Genomic DNA, 23,970 nt, shown 5'->3' with positions numbered 1-23,970 from the left:
TACCGCTGCGTGGATGGACGCCTGACTATCGCTCGAACCAGGTAGGGCGCGCACCAAGGCATCTGTCTCAATGCACCTGTTCTGGGCTCGCTCTCTTGGATATCACACTATGTCTCGTTCGACAGCTATTATAGAATGTCATGACGGAGACATTATTGTGAAAATTTGGTCGATTCCAAAATTACTTCCAACCCAATCCTTCCACTTCCAGGAATTCGGGGACATGGTCTGAGCACCTACACATCTATTTGACGATATCAAAGGCCAGGGAATTGAATCCAGAACTTGCCTCTATGTTGCTGGCTCCCTATAATTATTGGTACTTGGTATGTACAAACTCCCAAGAGGCTTCCTCGACCCTGCTATTCTGGCCTATTATTTCATTAATCAAAACCCAAGCCCTCCCACGGAGCTTGTGCTCGACTCTTACTGAACCAAACATGCAGATATGGCCCTTTCGGCGCCATCGGTGAGTGCGTTTGGCCAATTCCAATTGGCTAAGGGCTGGATGACTTGCAGCGGCTTGGGGGCCAGCCTGGTGCAGGTGGAGAGCCTCGTCACAGACCCTTAAGCGTTCCTGGCTGGCGGATGTTGCATATTCCGTGCCACCGTCGATAAATCTGGCTCCTTCCCCCTGTGTCTTCTCCTTGCCACCGTTACCAAGTCCCTTACTTGGCGTGAAGTGCCGCGAGTACCTACCTGCCAATCTACCGTGCATTCCCTGGGACAAGTCCCAACAGATGCATGGCTGGTAGGGTATTAGCAGGTACCCTGGACTTATTATATCGCTCAACGCTGTGTCATTTCTCTGACATCTCGAAACCGGGATCCCTTTCATCTCTGGTTGGCAGCGATCACAAACAACTCCCCTTGTGAACATTGATTTTGAGGCATTTCCCCCCCGATTCGTCACTGCATCTGTGGCTGGATACCGATGAATGAAGAGGGATTCTATTCGTCCCCTCTACTACCCTGGACATCTGGGAGTCGGGGCCAACAGGCCCAGAAACAACACTATTATCTCGGTTTGCCAATGTCTCCGCCCTTGCGACTCAAAGAGGATGATCACTTCGACGAGTCCTCTTACCCAGAACTTCAAGAGGTTTCCGACAACTCGGACACCGGGTCGTGGGAAAGTTCGCAAACCGTGTCACTATCACCGGATTTGTTTGGACAGTGCATAGGTGAGGCGGCGTTTTGTCCTAACAATAGTGGGAAGCCCAAGGCACCTCGAAGGCCGCCTCAATCAGTCGAACTCATACCTCGTGTAGGTTCTTCAGACTTCATGTACTCACATTAAGCGAGCAGGCCTAATTGATAACGTATCCTTCACAGATAAGACGAGGGCCCAAACCACAAACATGTCAATCCCAGACATCCAGCTCAGGGAGCCCTCATAGGGGTCGGCATGGGCCTCTCAACCCGGAGGCGAGGGCAAAAGCCGCCGCCACGCGACAATTAGGGGCCTGTCAAAGATGCAAAAAGAAGAAGATGACGGTACTGTAAACGGGCATTCCATTGTTATTTACCCTTTTTTTCAGTTCGTAGTATGCTAATGTTGACGATTTGCAGTGCCCATTAACCACCAATGGACCATGCCAAACATGTTTCGACCTCGGCTTAGAATGTGTCCGCCCGTGCAAAGACAACAAGCGCCATCGACCACCGCCTCCCGGTATGCCATCGCGGAGTATAGTCAGACTTCACGAACAGCTATGCGTGCCGTATTCACGCCTGATCGAGGCTTCTCTGTTCCGGGAACAAGACCGCCCTTTCCACCTGTTCACCCAGAGGTACAACACCATGTGTCTGGAAGACATCGACAGCTGGGCGGACGACAGGATTTACTCCATAAAGATCAGCCTTACCATTGCGGACGCCCCTTTCGAGCTTAAAGTCAGGCGGTTTATTCCCAAGCACGGCGACATGCTTCAAGAGGTCTGGACCAATGGCTCCGGCCAAATAGTGTGCTGGCCTACTCCTCCCTATGCGATTGCCGACATGCTGCAGGCAAAAGAAGCCATTGAGAAGAGTATCGACAAATACGCTGCACTCTACATAAAGGGCCTTTTTGGGGAGTCCACTGGAGAGCAGACACTCCTCTGGGAGACTTATTTGGAAGCCTTCCGGCATGCAAATCCAGAGCGTGATGATATGGTACGTTAGACTGCTGATTCCTTCTGGCCAACTCAAACAAATGTCAATCCAGGGTTGCTAATATCGAGCCACTGTATCAGTCAAAAGAAGAAAAAGACACCCTCACTGATGCCTTCAGGCTTTGGATCTACTGCAGGCTGACTTCGTACCCGGACAGAATTGTTCAAGGTGCAGAACAAATTGGTGGTAAGGTGGTCACAGATCCCAGCAGTCCGTTCTACGGAAGTGTGCCACCATCCCCCGTGTTACTCGCCCAACTCGAGTGTATCTATTACTCGTGTTTCCTTCCCCAGCATAGCGAGCGTGTTCTTCGGAAATTAGACGCTCTGATCTGGGCCGGGAAAAGGGAACATTGGTACACCATCTACCTGGCGATGTTCCTCTTGCTTCATAGCTGCTCGATGCTGACGAGGAGGGACATGGAATACGCCTCACTGGTCCACCTGCAGGTACGTCTTGTATGTTCATGAACAGCTGTTGGACCCTACCAGACGCGACTTAGATCTATGAATTGGTGAGCTAAGAGGGACTGGCAGGACACGTTTGCCAACCGAGGTGCCATCTATAAACTGATGCATGGTGCCAACTCCCTTTTGCTTCATTTCCACAAGACAAAAGCGAGTCTGGCGTTTCGCCTTGCACAAGAAGACAGAACGAACGAGTTATCACTGGCTGGCTTGAGTTCCGATCAAATCAAGTTTCTCAAATACACCGTTACCTTCATATCAAACCATCGTGAGTACTGCACTGCCGTTTCCTAGATCATCATTCCACGTGTTAAAGGCTAACCCACCATCTCTATCTCTCACTTCAGGTCAGCAATGGGCAGCGGTGAGAAGCCGTCGAGAGTATGCGCACGATTTCTGCTGGCTGTCACAACTGTACGAGTACAACTGGAAAAAGCTCGAAATCAGTTGAGGCCGGGGGGGATGAGCGAAATGGGCTAGGTTGGTACCTGGGAATTGTATTGTAGGCTTGGTCGAGGAAGACATAATCATTGTTTTCCAACCATGGCGCACCCGATATGTTTCCTCTGCTTGTCCTAAAAGAACCAGACTCTCTCGGTCATGTAAATGTTCAATATGAATGAGTGATAATTGCCATCGTCCGCTATAGGCTGAATAGGCGTGACTTGCCCAAATGTTTCTGAATCAGCTGGGTCCTCAACCCCCAGGCTAGTTGTTATTCTTGTTTCTTTGTCACAAATCTAAGGTCCGCATCATAATTACAGGACACTTTCTCTCACCAAAAACATCCGAACGCTCAATTTACCTCCGCGTAAAGAGCAAAATCTATCCATAGAAGTAATATGTAACAAGCAAAGCAATCCGGCGTATGCTGTCAGTTGGAAGTGCCCCTCGTAAATAGATAGTAGCATCTCCAAACCTGTATGTAACGCTCTCCCCAACTTCTTTACGTTGAATAAGTTTCTAGTCCTCTCGTTGCTTTCCCTGCAATATGTTAATGATCTGTCTTCTCTTGTGGAACCTCTGCACGGCATTTCTAATGTGAAGTCCAATTAAGACACAGGTATGACATACCTTGTTAGGACACGGTTGATGATCGGGATGATAATAGTAGAGGCCTGTCTCATCCTCTATCCTCAGTTCCCTCGCCTCAGCACAATCTTTCTGCTCTTCAGGGCAACAGGCAGCCCAAGATCCCACTTCATTGAGCAGATGATCCGCAGATTCCTTGACGAAGGACGGCGCGGGGCTCACATAGTCGCCGTCTGGCCAAAAGCCGCAGTCTACTAGATCGTTAATGTTGGCGGCAGAAGCATCGGCCTGACACACGATGGACTCGGTATTATCTGTTGTTCCGTGGACCGTGGACAACATGTTAATAATATTGAGCATTGAGAGGATAAATAGGGCAGTATCTGACCAAACTCTTGCTTCGTGACGCGGTGTTTCGTCTTCCCATCCCGCCGTTTGCCGCCATGTGTAAGTGTTTGGGGGCGCAGTTGCAGAGGGGGGTGCGTCGATGCCATGAGTGTGGCAAGGAAGGTGGGTTGGATTCTATTATGGCCCGTGGGTGTCACTTGGATACGGTGGACGTAAGGAGATAGCAAAACTGTTCAATCATATGATAATACAGTAATGCAATAATAACAACACCGAAAGAGAACTTGGTTGTTGAGTTGGTGGTGTTAATCTTTTGTTGGTTTCGAGTCTGGGGGCGATAGCACAAGAGTAATCCCACTTCAGTGCCGGCATCAGTGCTGACGACTTTATATAAATAATGGGGTTGTCCTAAGTTAGGCTGTTCCGGAAGTTTGGGCGTTTCGAAGCAGTTCATGATGCTGCCATCGGTCAGGATTTGTGAGATATCTGATTGGGGGGTATCATAGTGGCTCGACCGGAACAGAGTAAAGAGAATGGTTGTTGGTGCTCAGTTCGTTGGGGTTTGCTGGAAGAAGAGGACTCGATGGGCTATTGTCATGATATACGTCAAGCGGCCACGAGTGGAAAGTCCCGCGTTGTTCTCGGTCGCGCTTTAAAATGTCCTATGATTGGATTCTCACCTTGTTGAATCTCAATGCCTCTTACCGGACTCCGAAAATTAAATATCTTTGGTTGGCTGCCTGGTGATTGAGGCTGCCGTTCGAAGGGCTATTAACTGAAAATACCTCTGAACATCGAAGAGTGAATCATTTCTGTCTTCCCAGTGCCCTATGCGAGAGAATCTTGCAAAAGCACCACCCCAGAATGTTAAATGAGGCTGAAAATTGACAGGCGAGCCTTCAGCACTTTCGAAACATGAAATCACAGGACTGGCTGAATTCATAGATGATCTGGAGGAGTGGTGTCTCATGTCCGTTTGCTCGGTATTAATACCGAGTATTACGCATACTGTACTGTCTCGACGACCATCACTCATAAATCAACATCCTGACAGACTAGGTAAGGCGGTACCTAATCATTTGCTCAACCGTGGGTGCTTCAACGGTTTTAATCCAATTTGCGTGTAATTACAGACCGCATTTCCTGCTTGGGATGCGTTGTTGGGGAAGAGATAAGACACCAATACACAGTGCACAACATTCCAATCGGCGACAAATGTTGGCGTTGTAATACCCAACCCAGACAGCACTGACCCCTACCTTCGGTGAAAGAATATCGAGCGATTTTATTGGCTTTGTTCAAAAACCATGTTGCATCAGCCATTCAGAGACTCCTCACCGCTTGAGAGGTATATGATGGAGAGTCGTGCACCTAGCTAGGAAGGTTCAATTGCCACGGCCGCGTACCGGAGGTGAGGCCGCCAGAGTTACCGGGATGGTCATTATCTCGCTCCTTACTCGTCTTTTCAAATGGGGCCCGGTTGCCTCGCCGGGGAAGCCTTTGCCACGGCATCTCCCACCATCATTCCCATGCGCAGAAACGGCCCAGGGCAAGTGCGAAAAGGATGAGTCCATAACAAACCCTTCCTGTGGCAATTCCTGGGCCACGTTTTCCGAGGTTGGTTCTCCTCCGGGGGATTCCACTGGTGACAAGAACAGCTGGGAAACGACGGTATTCTTGCATCGCAGGCGGACGCTCTCCAAGATCCCCCACAGCTGGATTCTGGATGAGAAGGTGTTACAGAAGGCCCGCTCCGCCACAGACATCACAGGCGATATTCTCGACGACCTCTTGGACGCCAATGAACGCATCATCACTCATTCCGACGTCGAAACCCTGCTCGACAAGATGTCCGCTGGCGAGTGGACAGCCGAGAGCGTGGTCACAGCTTTCTGCAAACGAGCCGCATTTGCCCACCAGCTGAACAAAAACCTGCTTGAACTCAACTTTGAACAAGCAATTGATACAGCCAGGAAGCTTGATGCAGAGTTCGCAAAGACGGGTCGTCTTGTTGGGCCCCTCCATGGTATTCCCATCACCATGAAAGACCAGTTCCACGTGAAGGGCATGCTCACAACCATGGGCTATGTTGGATGGATTGATCACTTCGAGGGGCACAGGGAACCGGATCCGAGGGCAAAGCTCAAGTACAAGGCCGAAAGCGAGCTCGTTCGCCATATTCAAGCCCGAGGTGGCATCATCATTGCCAAAGTACGCCTCGCATTTATCACTCTCTTGCCATCGCTTGTTCAAGCGAGACATTCCTGACCTGGATTGTGTCGCAGACAACTCTCGTACAATCTCTTTGGGTACGCCGATAATAGACCAGGGCTACATCACGGAGGGGACGCAGGACTACTAGTCAACTAACCAGCCTTTTTCAAGTTTGGTGAGACAAACAACAATATTCTTGGGTACCATTGGAACCCAAGGCACCAGAAGCTGTCTTCCGGTGGTAGTTCAGGAGGTACGCCATATATGGTTCATAGATTCTGAGGACAAGCTGATCTCACTGCGTGGTTTTAACAATCGCAGGCGAAGGAGCCATCCAAGCCATGAGAGGCAGTCCCGTCGGAGTCGGCACAGATATTGGTATGTCACAATGATCCATCAGGTCCATCAAGCCAGCAATTTCGGACCACGAGGAGGCTAACGTTGGGGTTGATTGTGAGAACTAGGAGGATCCGTTTCCATGCCGGCAGCCTTCAATGGCATTTTCAGCATTAAGCCCTCGGTTGGAAGGCTCTCTACACTCGACATGGCAAATTCTGTTCGTTCCCAGGTTCTTCCGCACTCTTCATCTCTGTTGCCCCTTGGCTAACCCCCTGTGCTGTCCCCCGGTCAAACCATCATCCCCACGGTCCCTGGCTTGATGAGCGCTTCCCTTGCGTCCATCAAGTACGCGATGAAAGTTCTGCTCTCTGACGAGTTTTGTTCTCGTGATCCAGCAATCTTGCCCATAGGATGGCGAGAGCCCGACTTGAAGCGGCAAACGGATTTGTCTTTTGGCTTCTTGGAGTTCGACGGAGTAGTTCGGCCACACCCTCCCATCACGCGAGCGCTTCATTGTGTCAAAGATGCTCTCATTTCCATGGGTCACGAGGTTGTTTCCCTCCCTATTTGGATGTTCCCCCAAAACGGCCTTACTGACAACTTAAAGGTGATTGCCTGGGAGGGACCTCCGCTCTCCAGGGCAGCAGAGATTCATGTAACACACCACGACATATTGACTGTCGGCCCAGTACATAAGCTGATCTCCAGAATCAACCCCTTCTATAGGCCGGTATCACCGGGTCCAATGGCAATCGCGATGTTTTTGAACAACTAGAGCTCTCCGGAGAGCCTCTAATTCCAGAACTGGAAGCGGAATTTGGGAGCGGACCTGGTCGTGTCTTGCGTGTTGATGAACTTGAAAACCTGGTCTTGGATCTCCGCCAGTACAGGTTTGAGTATCGGCAATACTGGAAATCGACGGCCAGCAAAACGAGAACTGGTGTGTGACTATTCACTATTGGACTTCATTTTGACCACTGGGAGACTATTGACTTCTTGTCACAGACTGACCTGACAATCTCTCAGGCCGCCCTGTGGATGCCGTCATTCTCCCGGTCGTCCCGTCAGCTGCTGTGATTCCGGGAAAGTTATACCATTACGGTAACTTCGTGTCCCCCTTAACAAGTCAAAACTGTACTAAACATGTTGCAGATTACATCGCACTGGCCAATGTCATTGACAATCCTACCATGGTCATTCCTGTTACCACCGCAGATTCCTCGATCGACAAGCCAGACCCTAGCTACGTTCCAAAAACTGCAAAGGACAAATTGAACTGGGAAGCTTGTTCGTATCAGCGTTCCTCCTTTTTATTCTTTTTATTCTTTTTATTCTTTTTATTCTTTTTATTCTTTTTATTCTTTTTATTCTTTTTATTCTTTTTATTCTTTTTATTCTTTTTATTCTTTTTATTCTTTTTATTCTTTTTATTCTTTTTATTCTTTTTATTCTTTTTATTCTTTTTATTCTTTTTATTCTTTTTATTCTACTCGTGTTTCTTTTCTCACGCTCCTGACACGCTTTTCACATCGGCAGACGACCCGGACATGTACCACGGCGCTCCCGCCTCTGTTCAACTCCTCGGACACCGATTGCATGAAGAAAACCTCTTGTTGATCGCTGAAGTCGTCACGGAAGCTTTGAAGAGACACTCGGAAAAGCCGACTCTCGGGAAGTGCTGATCATGGCATCGTCCGTGGCTCACCGTCATGCCATGGAACGACATCTCTGGCTGAAGGCATAGAGGTATCCTGAGCATTGGGCTTCAACGCCCATTACACTGAGAATGACAGGTCGTGGTTCCGAACTTCCAGCTGGACTCAGATCGCACTCCGGATAGGACGCCATATCGAGGAATTCGGTGATGAGTTGGGGAATCCCAGTTCAAGACACCCCACCACACCAACTTCAAGAGTTCTGCAGTAGAGTTGCTACTTACTGCGCATCATAATGCCAAGCCGTCGGTTCTGGAGCGACACGTATCATGGATCAGACGGCGGCTGCCGTTGATTGCCGTCTTGGTGGGTTGGGTCAAGCTACGGTTGGCCTGGGCGGCTCAGATTGGTATGTTGTGTTTCAAGGTGCAGAATGCAGCTCACATATTCCCGCACTGCTCGGCTCAGCGGGGTAACTTGCATCTGAGGAGTTGAGGCTCTGCGGTCAAAACCATAGGATTATACCAGAATTGGCGAAGTATCAAGCACGAAGAGAAGGCTAGGACTATCGGCAGTTCACGAGACACGCCGCTCTGCATTATCGGCAGTTCTGGAGAGGAACCGCGCGCTCTTTTCCCATACCTTAATGGACTACAGAATGGTGGTCTATGTGCTGTGTAGTTAAGTGTGTTCTGAGCTTGGACTATTTCAAGAATTGCAGTTCCCTCCAAACCTGTGTCATGACGACCACATCGGATCTTTGCTTCCATACCTCGCTTTTGGCCAAGCCCACTCTCATCCATGCAACCAACCCCCTTCGGAATATCGCACTGTTCCTCACATAACCATGGACCGACGTTCTCGCTCTGATCCGTCCCAAGACTCGGCTTTCTCACTCCACGAACTATCGGAGAATCTTCCGATTCTGGCCGAGGGATATCTTCCGCCGTCCGGGGAGGAAGACACGCAAGCCATCTCTGCCTCTCAAACTCCACGGATACAGCATACCAACTATTCAGGCCAGGATCCAGATCCATACACTCTGGCCCAACCGTACCACGACCCTACCACTGAAGACTATGGCAACGAATCTTTGCCTTACGGTTACTCGCATCCTTCGGGCCACCACGTAGGTGGCCATTCTGAAGATGCCTACACATCCTCCTGGAGCCACCAAGACTATGCCTATGATGCAACCCAGGAAACAGACGAATCCCAGCCTGCTACATCCTCCTGGTCGCAGCATGGAGATGATTACAACGTGACCCAGGCAACGAGCTACTATGGTTCGGCTCAAGACACCTCATCCTCCTGGTCGCAAGATCAAACCGCGTACCATGAGACTGGGAAGGATGACGACTACTATTTAGCTCAACCCGGTTCCTCCGCATGGGCCCAGCAAGGATACGCCTACTGTGAGCTCCAGACGGCCGAGACGGAAAGCGGTTATTTTGATGCTCAACGAGATCCTTACGTCCCAGCTCACTCGGGTGCTCCACAGGAAACCTCAGAGGATTACTACTCTCCAGGTATCCAGAAAAAGTACAATTTGGAGAAGCAGTCGCACAAGTCTAAGAAGCACCATAAGTCTTCGTCCGCGTTGGGGCCGGAGCAAGCCGCCGACATCAGCTACGCCTTCGATGAGAGGAAGTACATCAAACGTGCCCAAGCTCACCTCGCGTCTAGCGACCTACCCACGGCTGTTCCTCCCGGATGGCCTGAGTTCCTCCAAGGCCCTCTTGTCTGGACAGCCTCGGATTTTCCGTCCGAGGATGCTTTTACATATTATCTCACAGACGACGACAAAGAGGAGATTGCAGCAGCCCTGGAGTACTTCAAGACTCTTGGATGGGCAGGGAAGTACGCAAATAGGGATTCGTTCCCATTGCCATCCCTGCAAGCAAAACTGCGAGCCATCCAAGACGATGTATACGACGGTCGCGGTTTCGCCATCTTGCGCGGTTTAGATGTAAACGCCTACGACAACGTTGACCTGGTGACGGTTTACTTGGGCCTGACGAGCTATGTTGCCGAGGTCCGCGGAAAGCAGAATCAGAAGGGTCACATGTTAAGTATGCGCCCAAGCTGTGTTTTCCATTTGGGATGTCCTCCGTGACTAACGCCTCGGTGTAACTAGTTCATGTAGTAAACAGCGATGATCATATTCGCTCCGAAAACGCTGCCGTAGATATGGTAAGTCGAGTTGATTTGAAGCCACCACCCAGCTGGGGTAATACATCAGTGTCTTGGCTGGTTGAACCAGATTGTTGACACTCCTCAAGCCGTACCATACAGACCTCGTCTGCGATGTCACTGCCACTTTGACGAAGTCTTGCGGAGGCTGGGGTGGTACTCCAGCTCTGGCGTCGGTCTGGACTGTCTACAACGAATTGGCAGCTACCCGACCTGACATCATTCATGTCCTTGCCGAGCCTAACTGGCCATTTGATACGTATTACGAACCCCATCTCTCTTCCTCCTCTTTCTTTCCCATACCGCCCTCCCTCCTCCGCCCTCCCTCCCTTGACTGTTGTATTATTATCCAACACCAACGCTCTTGGGCTAACACCCATGGCAAAGCTTCAACCGTAACCCAAAATTCTACACGCGCGCACTCTTACACCTGCTCCAGGACGGCCGTGTGGCTCTCAACTTTTCCCGGCGCACTCTTGTCGGGCATGCTGCGACCAGCCCAACGGGCAAGGCACGCACGCCAGGAATCCCGACGTTGACGGTCGCGCAAGCAGATGCTCTAGACACGCTGCACGCCCTGGGTCGCCAACATGAGATTCAGCATAGCATGTACCCAGGAGACATCCGCTTCGTAAATAACTGGGCAGTGATGCACCGGAGGGATCGGTATGAGGATGATCAGGGAGTCGGGTTTAGCCAAGGTGGATGTCGACATCTCCTGCGCTTGTGGCTGCACAGTCCAGACCGGTGCTGGCCGCTGCCAGAGCCTCTGAGATTGGCGTGGGACAGGGTGTTCTCGGACACCGAGCGGCCGGAATGGTGGGGCGTGCTCAGGATGCACAAGTCAGGGAGGCTCCGGGCAAAGCGGATATGGAAGGGCGATTATGCGGATGATGATGATGATAAATCAGAATGGGAAGATATTCGAGCGGCTGTCGCATGCGACTGAATTGACCTCGGGGTCGTGTGTGGGGGATATATCCCATAGTCGACGATACGTTACATGCCCTGAGGTTTCACTGATACCGCTTCAACCTAGGCACTCTCTCTTGAACTTCGGGACATTTCAAGGTTGTTTGGGCTGGAGACTTAAGCCCTTGGCGTTGCAGATGGAGGATGGTATCTCTTTAATGTTCACCCAAGCCATCAAGCTTGAGTTTGGGCGACGACTTGGAAACCAAATTCCAGTAGTGAGGGCAAATTCAGCAGCGTTATAGAAACTGTTGACCTGAACATACACTCAGACCAACCCGGAAAGCTCACGACGCCAAGGTGAGTATTAAAGGACGGGACTCTTCCACCATTAAGGAAACGAAACGCCCCGAGGTTGTCCTTTAGGGACTAGCCAACCCTCACTGACGTTGTCAACCCCTCGCGAGCTTTTGCTTCAACGGAGGTAAACATCGAAAAGCCAAGCCTGGTGATTCTGATCAGGCTCCTTCAAACCTTGTAGGTAGGCTAGCACACCAGTAAGAAGATGAAAGGCATTTTCATGGGCAGCGTTCTGAACATTTGGTCCGGCACTTCAAGGTGAACGAATGCGTTTCCGGCAACGTCCTGGTCTGGATAGGTAAGAGCGTGTCCGGTGTTGCTATGTAAATGATACTACTGGTCACAATGTGGTTTTATTAGGAGCCGAGTTTACCGATTTGCAGAGCGTCCTTCACGGCCGGGCTCATGTAAAGTTGGCTCTCCAATAATCTCAGATAGTTAACTTGCCAGAACTCAGTGTTGTGGTTACCACACAGCAGGTGGATGCGACGCCCTATCGACAAAATCTCTGGTCGTTCTCGGAACATCAACCGGCACGTTCTGGAACTGGAGCGGCGAGAAGTGAGACAACCCCGGCCGGGTGGATCCACTTCGGCGCCGCCATCTCATCGGCGCGCCTCCCGCGAACTTGGCGATCTTGTGTCCGTCGGCCAGCGGTGGAGTTGGCCGGGATCAAACGCTGGGGTGAGGTAACCTTCCCCGCGAAATTTTTTTTGTCTGGCATGGGTTTGTGGGTGAGCCAGGGCCGGAACGAAGCGCCCCGGATTTTCACAAGGAGGCGACAAGGCGGCTGGAAAGTCAGGGCTTGTTTGAAAATGGTGAGCGAAAGTTTGATATGCTCAAGGTGGTCCATCTGTTGAGTTGAAGACTCGTCTTCAAAGGAAGCTTTGCGATGACGTTGTGATGACATGGAATGCAATTTTCTACAACATCCCGATGTCCTAGTTAAGTTTCAGGGATGGCCACTGTGCGAGACCGAGGCCAAGGCAACGTTGGACAAACGGTCAAGTCCGGAGAGCAACTGAATTTGCTCCATCGCCACGGTGGCTGCATAAGGTACTTGTCCTCAACAAAAAAAAACATGGATACATACGTACGTGAGAGTTTGAGCTTGACGTCGTCTTCGTCGCCCCCGGGTCCGCCGTGAGCTGGTGCCTGTCACCTCATCTTAACATCCACCGCCAGGCCGACAGATGAGACGGGGTGGCGAAGTGCGACATGCGTGCGGCGTAGGCGGCCAGGCCATGGCGGAACAAGCGGGAGGCCATGCAGTGTGCGGACGTGAGTTTCGGGCGACTGCCGCTGCGGCTGCGGACTGACTGAGGTGGCACAGTCGCCAGAGGCGCTCTACTCCATACTTGGAGAGAGAGAAACGGGAGAGGAACGACCATGGCGTTGTGTTGTCAACGCTTGAGGAGGGGACGGCAGCCATGGTTACAGCACAATGCCAGATCATCAATTGCCTCCGTCCAGTCATGGGAAGAGGGATGCTGATCATGGCTCATCGAACGAGTCTGGAACTCGAGGTAAAGCAAGGTGCGGTGCTGCACTCCTAGTGTACCCCCCGGGTTTGCTGACACAAGCCATCTCAACCTGAGAGTCAACGCCCACAAACAAATGTCTCCCAAAACCTGCGCATCTCAACCAGCCTCTCGCTTCAGCGCTTCCTGTCGGAGACATGTGCCAGGCACGGCACGATTTGTAAACACATTGACCGCGACCAACAAGAGAAAAGCAAGCGGAAACGTGGATGCCAGTTTGCTGTCCGTTCTGTTGCCCTGTCGAGATAAGTGTGAACTCGGATCCACCGGCCCGAGAGCTTGGAGTTTGTTGGCAATGTTGCGTTGTGAAGGGACCTTCACTTTGCATTTGCATTCAGCGCAGGCACTTGCCGCCCACGCAACCTCCTCCAAGCAACGTCCAAGTGTCGAAGCCCTTGCTCGCTTCCGAATCAGGACGTGGGTAGGGCAGGTTTCATCCGAATGCAAGGATCGCGATGGCCGATTCGCCCTTGTCACGATCAATGCCTGGTCCCTGATTGGTTGCCCCCCGACCGCCCCGACTCAGCAAGGCAGGCCCGCTCCTGCATGTCCGCTGCTTATCTCTTTATCAGCCCGCCACACCATTCCCAATTAGGCGACTTAGAAGGCGGTGAGACCGGTTGAGGTGCAGAAATTTTGAGGCAAAGACTGAAAAAAAGTTTTTGCGGGACTGCCCCTCCATTGTTTCGTTCGCATTGGTGGGGCACAGGCCAACTCCCTGGGTTTAGGTTTTTTTCATCCAAACCTTGTGAAAGGCTGTGTGGGTTGAAGGGCGAATTCTTCCCTTATATCAAGGTCTCCCTCCCTCCCACACTTTCTGGTTTTCCCTTTCCCTTTCTGCTTTTTTCCCCCAGGTCTCCTCCCTCTCCTCAATTTTCTTTCTTTTCACTACCGTCCGTTCCTTCAAGGACAACTCTCCACTCAGTCTTTTTTCTCTCCTCTAGAAAAAGGGCCAGGATAGAGTAGGCATTTCGACCCTCCATCGAAATTCCTACGGGCTCGCCATTGTCGCAACCTTTCCGATAGACTCGCGCTCAGTTCGCAACATCCGGATAGACGGCAGCATTGGGTTTCGTTTGTTTCACGATTCTCGATAGACTTTCCGGCCTTCTTGGACCCGACATCCATTTTCTTTCAAAAAAAAACACGAAAATCAGTCATAATGCCGGCCGCTACCGCCGCTCAGATTTCTGAGAACGCCAAGAGCGTTCAGGTTCTCGACGAGTTGATGCAGAAGCTCACCATCTCCAAGGAGGGCGATGCCATCAAGGAGTCGACTACCGCGCTCGCTTCCTTCATCAACGGTCGCATCGAGGACCTCGAGGTTCCCACCAAGTAAGATTTCTCCCCTTTCGCCACCCATCTCCCGCCCACCCCTTCGCCCCTTGGGACAAAGAGGAAGGTCAGTCGGCCGTTATCGCCGTCAGCAACGCATGCAGAGATATCGATGTCCTTTGATGCGTTGTCACGGCGGGCCCACCGGCCTGTCGCCGCAGCTTGCCAGCGATGGTCTTGGCTGCCGCTTTGCTGCACGGCGCTGAAATCAGATTGGCGGCATGTGCTGCAGCCACCAATCTATTTTTTGCGTCTCGGCAAATTTTCCCAAGGGGCTTCCGTCTCATGCAACCATTCCCACTTTTGCAACGCAGCAGCATGCTGACATGTGACGCTGCAACACAGGACCGTCGAGGCGCTGAAGAAGCAGCTCGCCAACAAGAAGGATGCCACCGCGCGCGAGAAGGCTCTGCTGGCGATCCAGGCGATTGCCCAGCACTCCGAGGTTTCGGCCCACGTCGAGCCCTTCCTCGTTGCCCTCCTTCCCAGCGTCCTGGCTAGCGCTGGCGACAAGATCACCGCCGTGAAGAATGCCGCCATCGCTGCTGCCCTGGCCATCGCTGAGGCCGTCAACCCTAATGCCGTCAAGGCTACCCTCCCCGCGCTCATTGACTCTCTGCGCAACGCCCAGAAGTGGCCCGAGAAGATGACGGTTCTCGACTTCATCGACACCATCATCCGCACCGCCCCCACTCAGGTCGCTCTCCGCGTCCCTGACCTCATCCCCGTCGTCTCCGAGGCCATGTGGGATACCAAGAAGGAGGTCAAGGACCGCGCCTACAAGACCATGGAGAAGGTCTGCCAGCTCATTGTCAACAAGGATATTGAGCGCTTCATCCCGGAGCTCATCAAGTGTATCGCCAAGCCCGAGAACGTCCCCGAGACCGTTCACCTGCTGGGTGCCACCACTTTCGTCACCGAGGTGCAGGAGCCCACTCTCGCCCTCATGGTTCCTCTGCTCGACCGTGGTCTCGCCGAGCGCGATACCGCCATCAAGCGCAAGTCGGCCGTCATCGTCGACAACATGTGCAAGCTCGTCGATGACCCCAACATCGTCGCTCCTTTCCTTCCCAAGATGATGCCGGGTCTGCAGAAGAACTACGAGAACCTTGCCGACCCTGAGGCCCGTGAGAAGACCAAGCAGGCCCTCGACACCCTCATCCGCGTCGGCAACGTGGTCGATGGCAAGATCCCTGAGGTCCGCAACCACGGCGACATCGCCACCGTGGCTGGCCATCTCAAGGCCGTCCTTGCTGACAAGCACGCCACCGTTGCTGAGAAGTTCACCCCCGTCCTCGAGTACGCTGCGGCTGTGGCCGGCCAGCTCATTGACGAGAAGGTCGCCGATGCCGCTTCGTGGGCCGAGAACGTCAAGCCTTACATCACCGTTCTCGTTGGCGATGCCGATTCCGAGGCCGTCACCGAGGCTCTTCGCAAGCGGGCCAGCCCTGGTGCTGCCGAGGCTGACGAGGAGGAGGAGGACGAGGATGAGGGTGAGGACCTCTGCAACTGCACCTTCTCCCTCGCCTACGGTGCCAAGATCCTGCTCAACCAGACCAACCTCCGCCTCAAGCGCGGTAAGCGTTACGGCCTGTGCGGCCCCAACGGTTCGGGCAAGTCGACCCTCATGCGCGCCATCAACAACGAGCAGGTTGAGGGCTTCCCCAAGCAGAGCGAGGTCAAGACCGTGTTCGTCGAGCACGACCTTGATGCTGCCGACACTGAGATGACCACCATCGACTGGACCATGAAGAAGCTCAGCGAGGCTGGCATCGATACCTCGCGCGAGGATGTCGTCTCCCGCCTCAAGGAGTTCGGCTTCACTGATGCCATGATCGAGAGCCAGATCACCTCCCTGTCCGGTGGTTGGAAGATGAAGCTGGCCCTGTGCCGTGCCGTCTTCGCTCAGCCCGACATTCTCCTGCTCGACGAGCCTACCAACCACTTGGATGTCCAGAACGTCAAGTGGCTCGAGAACTACCTCATCAACTCGCCCTGCACGTCCATCATCGTGTCCCACGACAGCGGCTTCCTTGACAATGTTTGCCAGTACATCATCCACTACGAGCGCTTCAAGCTCAAGCGCTACAAGGGCAACCTCAAGGAGTTCGTCCGCCGCGTGCCGTCGGCCAAGTCCTACTACGAGCTCGGCGCCTCGGATCTCGAGTTCACCTTCCCTGAGCCCGGCTACCTCGAGGGTGTCAAGACCAAGGCCAAGGCCATCCTGCGTGCCACCAACATGAGCTTCCAGTACCCCGGCACCTCGAAGCCTCAGTTGCGCGACATCACCTTCCAGTGCTCGCTCGGCTCTCGTATCGCTGTCATCGGCCCCAACGGTGCCGGCAAGTCGACCCTCATCAACGTGCTCACTGGTGAGCTCATCCCCACGAGCGGTGAGATCTACCAGCACGAGAACATTCGTATCGCCTACATCAAGCAGCACGCCTTCGCCCACATCGATAACCACCTGGACAAGACTCCCTCTGAGTACATCCAGTGGCGTTTCCAGACGGGTGAGGACCGCGAGACCATGGACCGTGCCAACAAGGTCATCACCGAGGCCGATGAACAGGCCATGAACAAGGTCTTCAAGATCGACGGCACCCTGCGCCGCGTCATTGGCATCCATGCCCGCAGGAAGTTCAAGAACTCCTACGAGTACGAGTGCTCGTTCGCTCTTGGCGAGAACGTTGGCCAGAAGAACGAGCGCTGGGTGCCCATGATGACTGCCGACAACCAGTGGCTGCCCCGCAACGAGCTGCTCGCCTCTCACCAGAAGCTGGTTGCTGAGATCGACATGAAGGAGGCTCTCGCCTCGGGTCAGTTCCGCCCTCTGGTCCGCAAGGAGATCGAGGCCCACTGCGCCAACTTCGGCCTCGATGCCGAGCTGGTCTCGCACTCGCGCATGCGCGGTCTCTCAGGTGGTCAGCGTGTCAAGGTCGTCCTTGCCGCTTGCTCGTGGCAGCGCCCTCACCTGATCGTCCTCGACGAGCCTACCAACTACCTCGACCGTGACTCGCTCGGTGCCCTGTCCAAGGCCCTCAAGAAGTTCGAGGGTGGTGTCATCATCATCACTCACAGCTCCGAGTTCACCAAGGACCTTACTGAGGAAGTCTGGGCTGTCATGGACGGCACCATGACTCCTTCAGGCCACAACTGGGTCCAGGGCCAGGGTTCCGGCCCTCGTCTCAAGCAGGACGATGGTGAGGAGGAGGAGAAGTTCGATGCCATGGGCAACAAGATCGAGAACACCAAGAAGAAGGCCAAGCTCACCAGCTCAGAGCTCCGCAAGAAGAAGAAGGAGCGCATGGCCCGCCGGAAGCGCGGCGAGGAGGTCTTCAGCGACGAGGATGAGTAAACCTCGTGTCTTCGGGTTCATAAAAGTTCTTGTTTCTTTTCCTTTTCGTCAATGTTCATGGGATGGTGGCCTTAATGGGATTCATGTTTTGCTATGATGATTTCTGCCGCCGTTGTTGCGGAACGATGGTTAATGCCTTCACAAGATAGAGCGCGATGATATTCGCCTGCGGCTGCCGGTGGTGCGAGCGAGGATTCCATCCTTGCCTCGTTGCCCAGGACTGGAGACCCTGGGATGATAAGGAAGGAGGGTCGAGTCTGCTCTGCGCATTCATTTTGCCGAGCTGGCCGGATAGGAGGAGGGATGATACCACGAGAGTTGACGAGGAGAGGAACACTTTATTGCAGTGTTTGATAGAGGGATCTCAAAATAGAACGTGATCACACGTGCTTAGCCATGTCTGTCTTTTGCTTGTCGGTGCTGGTAGTATCATGTACACCTTGGGTGTTACAAAGACGTAAATCAACATTTTGAAGTGATATGCCCCCGATAGCAATGATGGCTTTTGGACTCATGTACCGTGAGGCAATACACCAATTTGTCACACCATAACTTCTCGGTGTTTTAAGTTTGTGTTAGGCCTGAATGTATTGAAATGCTGTCAACTCAACAATCGTCCTCTAATACGCAAAACCAGACATAGTTCTCTACTCCAGAAGCTGGCCCACTATCCCCTCTTATCCACCTTTTTCTTTACCTTTTTCTTTACCTCAGCAATAACCTCATCCATATCATCCTCATCAACATCCACCAAATCTATTGCGTCGTCCTCCTCCTCTTCTTCCTCTTGATTTGGGTCGTAGTCCGGATCTTCAGTTCTCTCTCTGGAACCGGATCTGTGTGACGAGGAGGCAGAGGAATCGAACTCGGACTCCTCGTCATCATCGTACATGTCAGGGGGAATGGTGGCGGATTTGCGAGCACGACGACGTTTCCCAGTCGCCCCGACAGTGGTGGTTGTGGTGGTGGTTGTGCCAGCTGGAGGAATACCAGGAAGCGAAGGCAGTGTACTCATGTCCGCCTCGACGCTGTCCAGTCGCTGATTCAATTTGGTCATCTCCCGACTAAGCAACCGAATTCCCGCGCCGAAGTCGGTAGGCTGGTTGTTGTTGTTGTCTTGCAAACCGGTCGGGGTAGCGGCGGAGTCGTTGTTGTCCTCCTTGCCGCTGCTGTCGTGTCGTGATGGGGGCGGAGACTCCGTCCAGGACAACTGTTCTCGTACACTACCCTTCCGTTTACCTAACCTAGACAGCTGAGCCCGGAACCCGTCCCTCGTCGCCTGTGGCAGCGGGGCAACCTTGCCGGAAGTGGGCTGGATACCGCTGCCGCTGCTTGGGATGATGTTGTGTCTGCTTGGCCGATGACCGGTCGTGGGGGGAGTGATCCAGGAATTGAAGATCTTGCCACCGCTGTCGCCGGTATCATCGGACTCATCATCGACTTGACCGAGCAGGTTCCTGCGTGAGTTCCGGCGTTTGCCCCCTTTCACTCGAGGGTGGTTGTTGTTGTTGTAGAGTGGGGTTCGTGGCGGATTTGGTGTCATTGGGATTGTGTTCGTCCCGGAGCCTGATTTGGGTCCTAATAGACCCGTGAATCTCGACGGCGTCGTGGGGTGCTGAACGTAAGTAGTCGGAATGATTTGTGGCTGAATTGTGGCGCCCGAGCCGGATGGCAAATTTAGGTACGACAATATATCTTGACAATCATCGTTGCCAGGAGCTGTCTTCTTTTCATCGGGATTCTTCTGTTCACCTATTTTTCTTCCATCGTTCCGAGGACTGTCCCCTCGATCCTGCCGGCCATGGCGGGATCCGGAATCATGATGTCCGGGCGGTGCCGGAGGTGCACCGGAAGTCTTTGGGCTTGAGGGAGGGTTAGGGGTGCCTCCTTTTGTGTTTTGATCTGTCCGTTTCTTACTTGCTTTTTTAAGTTCCTTTTGGGTAGGAGGGAAGTAGATGCTGAACGGCGAAAGCAGTTAGCAAAGGCTGAAGCAAACATTCGACGACGGACGCGGGAGAGTGCCGTCTCTCAAAGGAAGAACAAGCCGAGGAAGGGGTCTGCTTACGGAAGATACTGGAAGAAGTTTTGGATCTGGTCGTCACTCCACAAGACGAAGATGATTTTATCAACGTGTTCACGGTTGTTGTGAGTCTCAAGAAAGTCGCGTACGGCGGCGAGCGCCCCGTACGTCACGGGTGGCTGTGGGTAGCGAAAGATACCCGAGCTGATACAGGGAAAAGCGACAGTGCGAAGATTTCCGGCGACAGCGCGCTCAAGACTCCTGATGTAGGACGTCTGGAGGTTAAGCTCATGCGTTGCAAAATTGCCGCCCTTGTTACTAAGGTCGGGTCCCACAGCATGGATGACCTTCTGGCAATGATGCAAATTGAAAGCGTCCGTAACAGCTGCATCGCCCGTCGCGACGTACCCTACGACTCGACAAGCGGCATCCAGTTGGGACCCCGCCGCGTTCCGAATAGCTAAGGCAACGCCACTTCCATGGGAGAGATAGCTGTTGGCGGGATTGACAATTGCATCCACTCTCAAGCAGGTGATGTCGTGATGAACGACGCCGATTTTCTTGTTCAAGGTTGCCGATGGTCGGAAACCACCCGGCCCTGGGTTGGCCCCCAGGACGGTCTGGGGAACGACAGCGTTTGGGGGTGCCGCAGGGAGAACACCCTGCTTGTAGAGCTCGTGGAGAGTGGGGATTTCTGCTGCTGTTAGGATTCTTAGCCCTTGCGACCTGGTTTTTCTTGACGGTTGCTTGTCTGTGTCTTGCTTGCTCATTGTGGTGTTTTAGACGGGTCTCTGTTGACTGATGCTGTGCTTGCACTGTCGAAAGGCGATGAAACAAGATGAGGGCAGTACTTGCAGGGTATGAACCTGAGATGTCAAAGTTTGGCAGATGTTTTGTGGTGAACACACATAGATCATGCTTCTCGGAGGCACAGGATATTTGACTATGGGCTGTTCCTATGGACTGAATGAAGATGCAAAGGGCCCGAGTAATTAACAAAGACCAAGTCACCATTGTCTTGAGAACGGATGCGGAAGAAGTTGATATGGGAGATTGGGAGGTCAAAGAAGACATGGAGGACGTCCGTCATTGTCATTGAGTCGGCCAGTCGGGGTGAAAGACGACTCGGCGGCACACCGGCAACCAAACGCAGCAAGACAACCACATTGAGCTATGAAAATGGATGGCCAATTAGAAATGGTATCATGAGATCCATCTTTAGACCGCGAGGAGAAATGGATGGCATGTTGAAGTGACAAAGGTGTCAGATTGAAGATGAGTGAAGTTGGAGGTTGAAGTTCTACTAGTATGAGATGAAGATGTCAAGGTGGGTCCCATCTGAAGTGCCAAGCCGGGTCCCAGTCGGAACTTAGGCCCGCCGACAGGGGTTCTTATCGTGCTTATCTCTTATCGCCTGTTTGCCGTCGCTGGCCGTTTGGCGCGTGCCCCTCGTTTCGGCTCTGCCCCGCCAAAGTCAATTATTTGCTGGGACCACCGGATGAGACACGGCCCAAACCCCCCAGCTTGACTCACCGATCACGGCGCTGAAGAAGCAAGGCCGAATCTCGATTTATCATCGCCGCCTTGTCCCAGTGAGCCTGTGCGGAAGAGGTTCCCCTCTGCTCTTCCCATCCACGACCAACCTTGCACCTCTCCGTCGCCTGGAGCAGGTACCGAAGCAATCAGGGCAACTCCCCTCTCCCTTCTTATCCCCCGTACCAAGGTCTAGCAAACGCCAACCAACCAGTCATGGCGGACGAAGTCACCGAGGCCACTGCCAAGTTGCAGGTTGGCGACGCCCCGACGGCCGAAAACGGCGCGAAGCTGCAGCTCGACGAGGAAACCGGCGAGTGGGTGTCCAAAGGAGAACTCAAGAAGCGCCTGGCAAAGCGCGCAAAGAAGGCTGCCAAGGAGAAGAGCCGAGAGGCTTCGGGGGCCAACACCCCCAAGGCTGCCCAGGATGGCGCCGTTGCCAAGAAGCCCAAGGAGAAGGCTGACGACGCCCCCATCGACCCGGACGCCATGTTCAAGCAGGGCTTCCTCAACGACGTCTACAACGAGCGCCCCGTTAAGCCTGTCTTCACTCGCTTCCCACCCGAGCCCAACGGCTTCCTACATATTGGTCACGCCAAGGCTATTGCTGTCAACTTTGGCTTTGCCAGGTACCATGGCGGCAAATGGTACGTCGGGTGTTAACACGCGATTTTGTTGAGGGATACATATTGATTATGACAGTTACCTGCGCTATGACGACACCAACCCCGAGGCCGAGGAGGAAATCTATTTTACTGCCATCGAGGAGATGGTGCGCTGGCTGGGCTTCGAGCCGTACAAGATCACATACTCGAGCGACCATTTCGATAGACTGTATGAGCTGGCTGAGAAGCTGATCACCCTAGGGAAGGCTTATGTGTGCCATTGCAATGGTATGACGTTCATTCCCAGACACCTCACCCACAAAACTATCACTGACAGAAGACAACAGATGAGGAAATTAAACTGCAGCGCGGTGGCGAGAAAGGGACAAGTCCCCGCTACCGGTGTAAGCATGCCGAGCAGTCGGTTGAGGAGAACCTTCAGAAGTTCCGCGACATGCGCGATGGCAAGTACAAGCCGAAGGAAGCCTTCTTGCGCATGAAGCAGGACGTAAGTCTCCGTGGTATTCTCTTCTGTTGTACATTATCTAACGCTCGGTAGATCAACGACGGCAACCCCCAAATGTGGGATCTGGCCGCGTATCGCGTCCTCAACAAGCCTCATCACCGGACTGGCGACAAGTGGAAGATCTACCCGACATACGACTTCACGCGTACGTGGTACGTTTGAGCTTGTCATCCACAACATTTGCTGACAAATTCTGCCGCCAGACTGCTTGTGCGATAGCTTCGAGGGCATCACCCACTCCTTGTGCACCACCGAGTTCGTCCTTAGCAGAGTGTCGTACGAGTGGTTGAACAAGCAACTCGTCGAGTACCAGCCCATGCAGAGGGAGTATGGGCGACTGAGCATTTCTGGCTCCATTCTCTCCAAGCGCAAGCTCAAGGAGCTCGTGGACAAGAAATATGTCCGTGGCTGGGACGATCCCCGCCTGCACACCCTCATCGCCGTCCGCCGGAGAGGCGTCCCGCCAGGTGCTATCCTTGAGTTCGTCAACGAGCTTGGCGTAACCACCTCCAACAGCATTATCCAGTACACCCGCTTCGAGCAGACCATCCGGCGGTATCTCGAACGCACCGTTCCTCGGTTGATGCTCGTCCTCGACCCTGTTCCCGTCATTATCGAGGACGCCGACGAGTATGACGGCACCGAGCTCACAGTTCCCTTCTCCCCCAAGAACCCCGCCATGGGCGACCACAAGATCAAGTTCACCAAGACCGTCTACATCGACCGCTCCGACTTCCGCGAGGTCGACAGCAAGGACTACTTCCGCCTTGCCCCCGGCAAGACGGTCGGTCTGCTGCAGGCCCCCTTCCCCATCAAGGCCACCACCTTCACCAAGGACGAGGCCACCGGCAAGGTCACCGAGATCCGCGCCGTCTTCGACCGCGAGACCAAGAAGCCCAAGACCTTCATCCAGTGGGTCGCCGCGGGCGAGGGCGCGGGGTCTCATACCTGCGAGGTCCGCGTGTACAACCCGCTGTTCAAGTCGGACAACCCAGCGGCTGCCGAGGGCGGGTACCTCAACGATATCAATCCCGACAGCGAAATCATCTACCCCAACGCTGTTATTGAGTCTGGGTTTGATGAGGTCCGGGCTCGCGCCCCCTGGCCCGAGGCGGCCGGGGAGGATAAGCTGGGCAAGGGTGGGCCGGAGTCGGTGCGCTTCCAGGGAATGCGCGTGGGATACTTTGTAAGTCTGCCTGATTTCCATAGGTCTGTACTCGAGACTAACATATTTTGACAGGCCATGGACTCTGATACCACCGATGACAAGATTGTGCTCAACCGCATAGTCTCATTGAAGGAGGACAAAGACAAGAACTGAGGCCGGAAACAGCTGAGGGTGTTGAGTGGAGCGTGGTGTATGGCGTGCCATCTT

General features: G+C 53.3%; 8 protein-coding genes across 8 annotated transcripts; 5 read left to right on the top strand and 3 right to left on the bottom strand.

Annotated features, from left to right (window-relative positions):
- Positions 1–1,033: 1,033 nt before the first annotated feature.
- VTJ04DRAFT_4356 (uncharacterized protein) lies at positions 1,034–3,075 on the top strand (the record flags this gene model as incomplete). The annotated part of the gene is made up of 6 exons (XM_069362357.1): positions 1,034–1,267; positions 1,336–1,497; positions 1,573–2,157; positions 2,238–2,606; positions 2,694–2,892; positions 2,972–3,075. The coding sequence occupies 6 exons, from the start codon at positions 1,034–1,036 to the stop codon at positions 3,073–3,075; spliced, it is 1,653 nt and encodes a 550-aa protein (XP_069219312.1).
- Positions 3,076–3,587: 512 nt separating this feature from the next.
- On the bottom strand, positions 3,588–4,016 carry VTJ04DRAFT_4355 (uncharacterized protein; the record flags this gene model as incomplete). The annotated part of the gene is made up of 2 exons (XM_069362356.1): positions 3,588–3,608; positions 3,699–4,016. The coding sequence occupies 2 exons, from the start codon at positions 4,014–4,016 to the stop codon at positions 3,588–3,590; spliced, it is 339 nt and encodes a 112-aa protein (XP_069219311.1).
- Positions 4,017–5,438: 1,422 nt separating this feature from the next.
- On the top strand, positions 5,439–8,239 carry VTJ04DRAFT_4354 (uncharacterized protein; the record flags this gene model as incomplete). Its single annotated transcript, XM_069362355.1, has 11 exons — positions 5,439–6,215; positions 6,290–6,313; positions 6,390–6,471; positions 6,540–6,596; positions 6,683–6,778; positions 6,953–7,107; positions 7,165–7,212; positions 7,284–7,497; positions 7,584–7,658; positions 7,710–7,844; positions 8,094–8,239. 11 exons carry the CDS (start codon positions 5,439–5,441, stop codon positions 8,237–8,239), a joined length of 1,809 nt encoding a protein of 602 aa, XP_069219310.1.
- Positions 8,240–9,059: 820 nt separating this feature from the next.
- VTJ04DRAFT_4353 (uncharacterized protein) lies at positions 9,060–11,354 on the top strand (the record flags this gene model as incomplete). The annotated part of the gene is made up of 4 exons (XM_069362354.1): positions 9,060–10,284; positions 10,350–10,405; positions 10,495–10,664; positions 10,793–11,354. 4 exons carry the CDS (start codon positions 9,060–9,062, stop codon positions 11,352–11,354), a joined length of 2,013 nt encoding a protein of 670 aa, XP_069219309.1.
- Positions 11,355–14,380: 3,026 nt separating this feature from the next.
- VTJ04DRAFT_4352 (uncharacterized protein) lies at positions 14,381–17,911 on the top strand (the record flags this gene model as incomplete). Its single annotated transcript, XM_069362353.1, has 2 exons — positions 14,381–14,553; positions 14,899–17,911. The coding sequence occupies 2 exons, from the start codon at positions 14,381–14,383 to the stop codon at positions 17,909–17,911; spliced, it is 3,186 nt and encodes a 1,061-aa protein (XP_069219308.1).
- Positions 17,912–18,578: 667 nt separating this feature from the next.
- Positions 18,579–19,454, bottom strand: VTJ04DRAFT_4351 (uncharacterized protein; the record flags this gene model as incomplete). Its single annotated transcript, XM_069362352.1, has 1 exon — positions 18,579–19,454. The coding sequence occupies one exon, from the start codon at positions 19,452–19,454 to the stop codon at positions 18,579–18,581; it is 876 nt and encodes a 291-aa protein (XP_069219307.1).
- Positions 19,455–19,663: 209 nt separating this feature from the next.
- VTJ04DRAFT_4350 (uncharacterized protein) lies at positions 19,664–20,701 on the bottom strand (the record flags this gene model as incomplete). Its single annotated transcript, XM_069362351.1, has 3 exons — positions 19,664–19,773; positions 19,829–19,869; positions 19,977–20,701. The coding sequence occupies 3 exons, from the start codon at positions 20,699–20,701 to the stop codon at positions 19,664–19,666; spliced, it is 876 nt and encodes a 291-aa protein (XP_069219306.1).
- Positions 20,702–21,680: 979 nt separating this feature from the next.
- Positions 21,681–23,916, top strand: VTJ04DRAFT_4349 (uncharacterized protein; the record flags this gene model as incomplete). The annotated part of the gene is made up of 6 exons (XM_069362349.1): positions 21,681–22,111; positions 22,167–22,357; positions 22,417–22,577; positions 22,629–22,740; positions 22,799–23,781; positions 23,836–23,916. 6 exons carry the CDS (start codon positions 21,681–21,683, stop codon positions 23,914–23,916), a joined length of 1,959 nt encoding a protein of 652 aa, XP_069219305.1.
- Positions 23,917–23,970: the final 54 nt, after the last annotated feature.

The sequence above is a fragment of the Mycothermus thermophilus genome (assembly GCF_041956435.1).
Source record: "Mycothermus thermophilus strain CBS 625.91 unplaced genomic scaffold VTJ04scaffold_3, whole genome shotgun sequence".
Classification (NCBI taxonomy): domain Eukaryota; kingdom Fungi; phylum Ascomycota; class Sordariomycetes; order Sordariales; family Chaetomiaceae; genus Mycothermus; species Mycothermus thermophilus.
The sequence above is the reverse complement of the archived record's forward strand: the minus strand, read 5'-3'. Positions and strand labels throughout refer to the sequence as shown.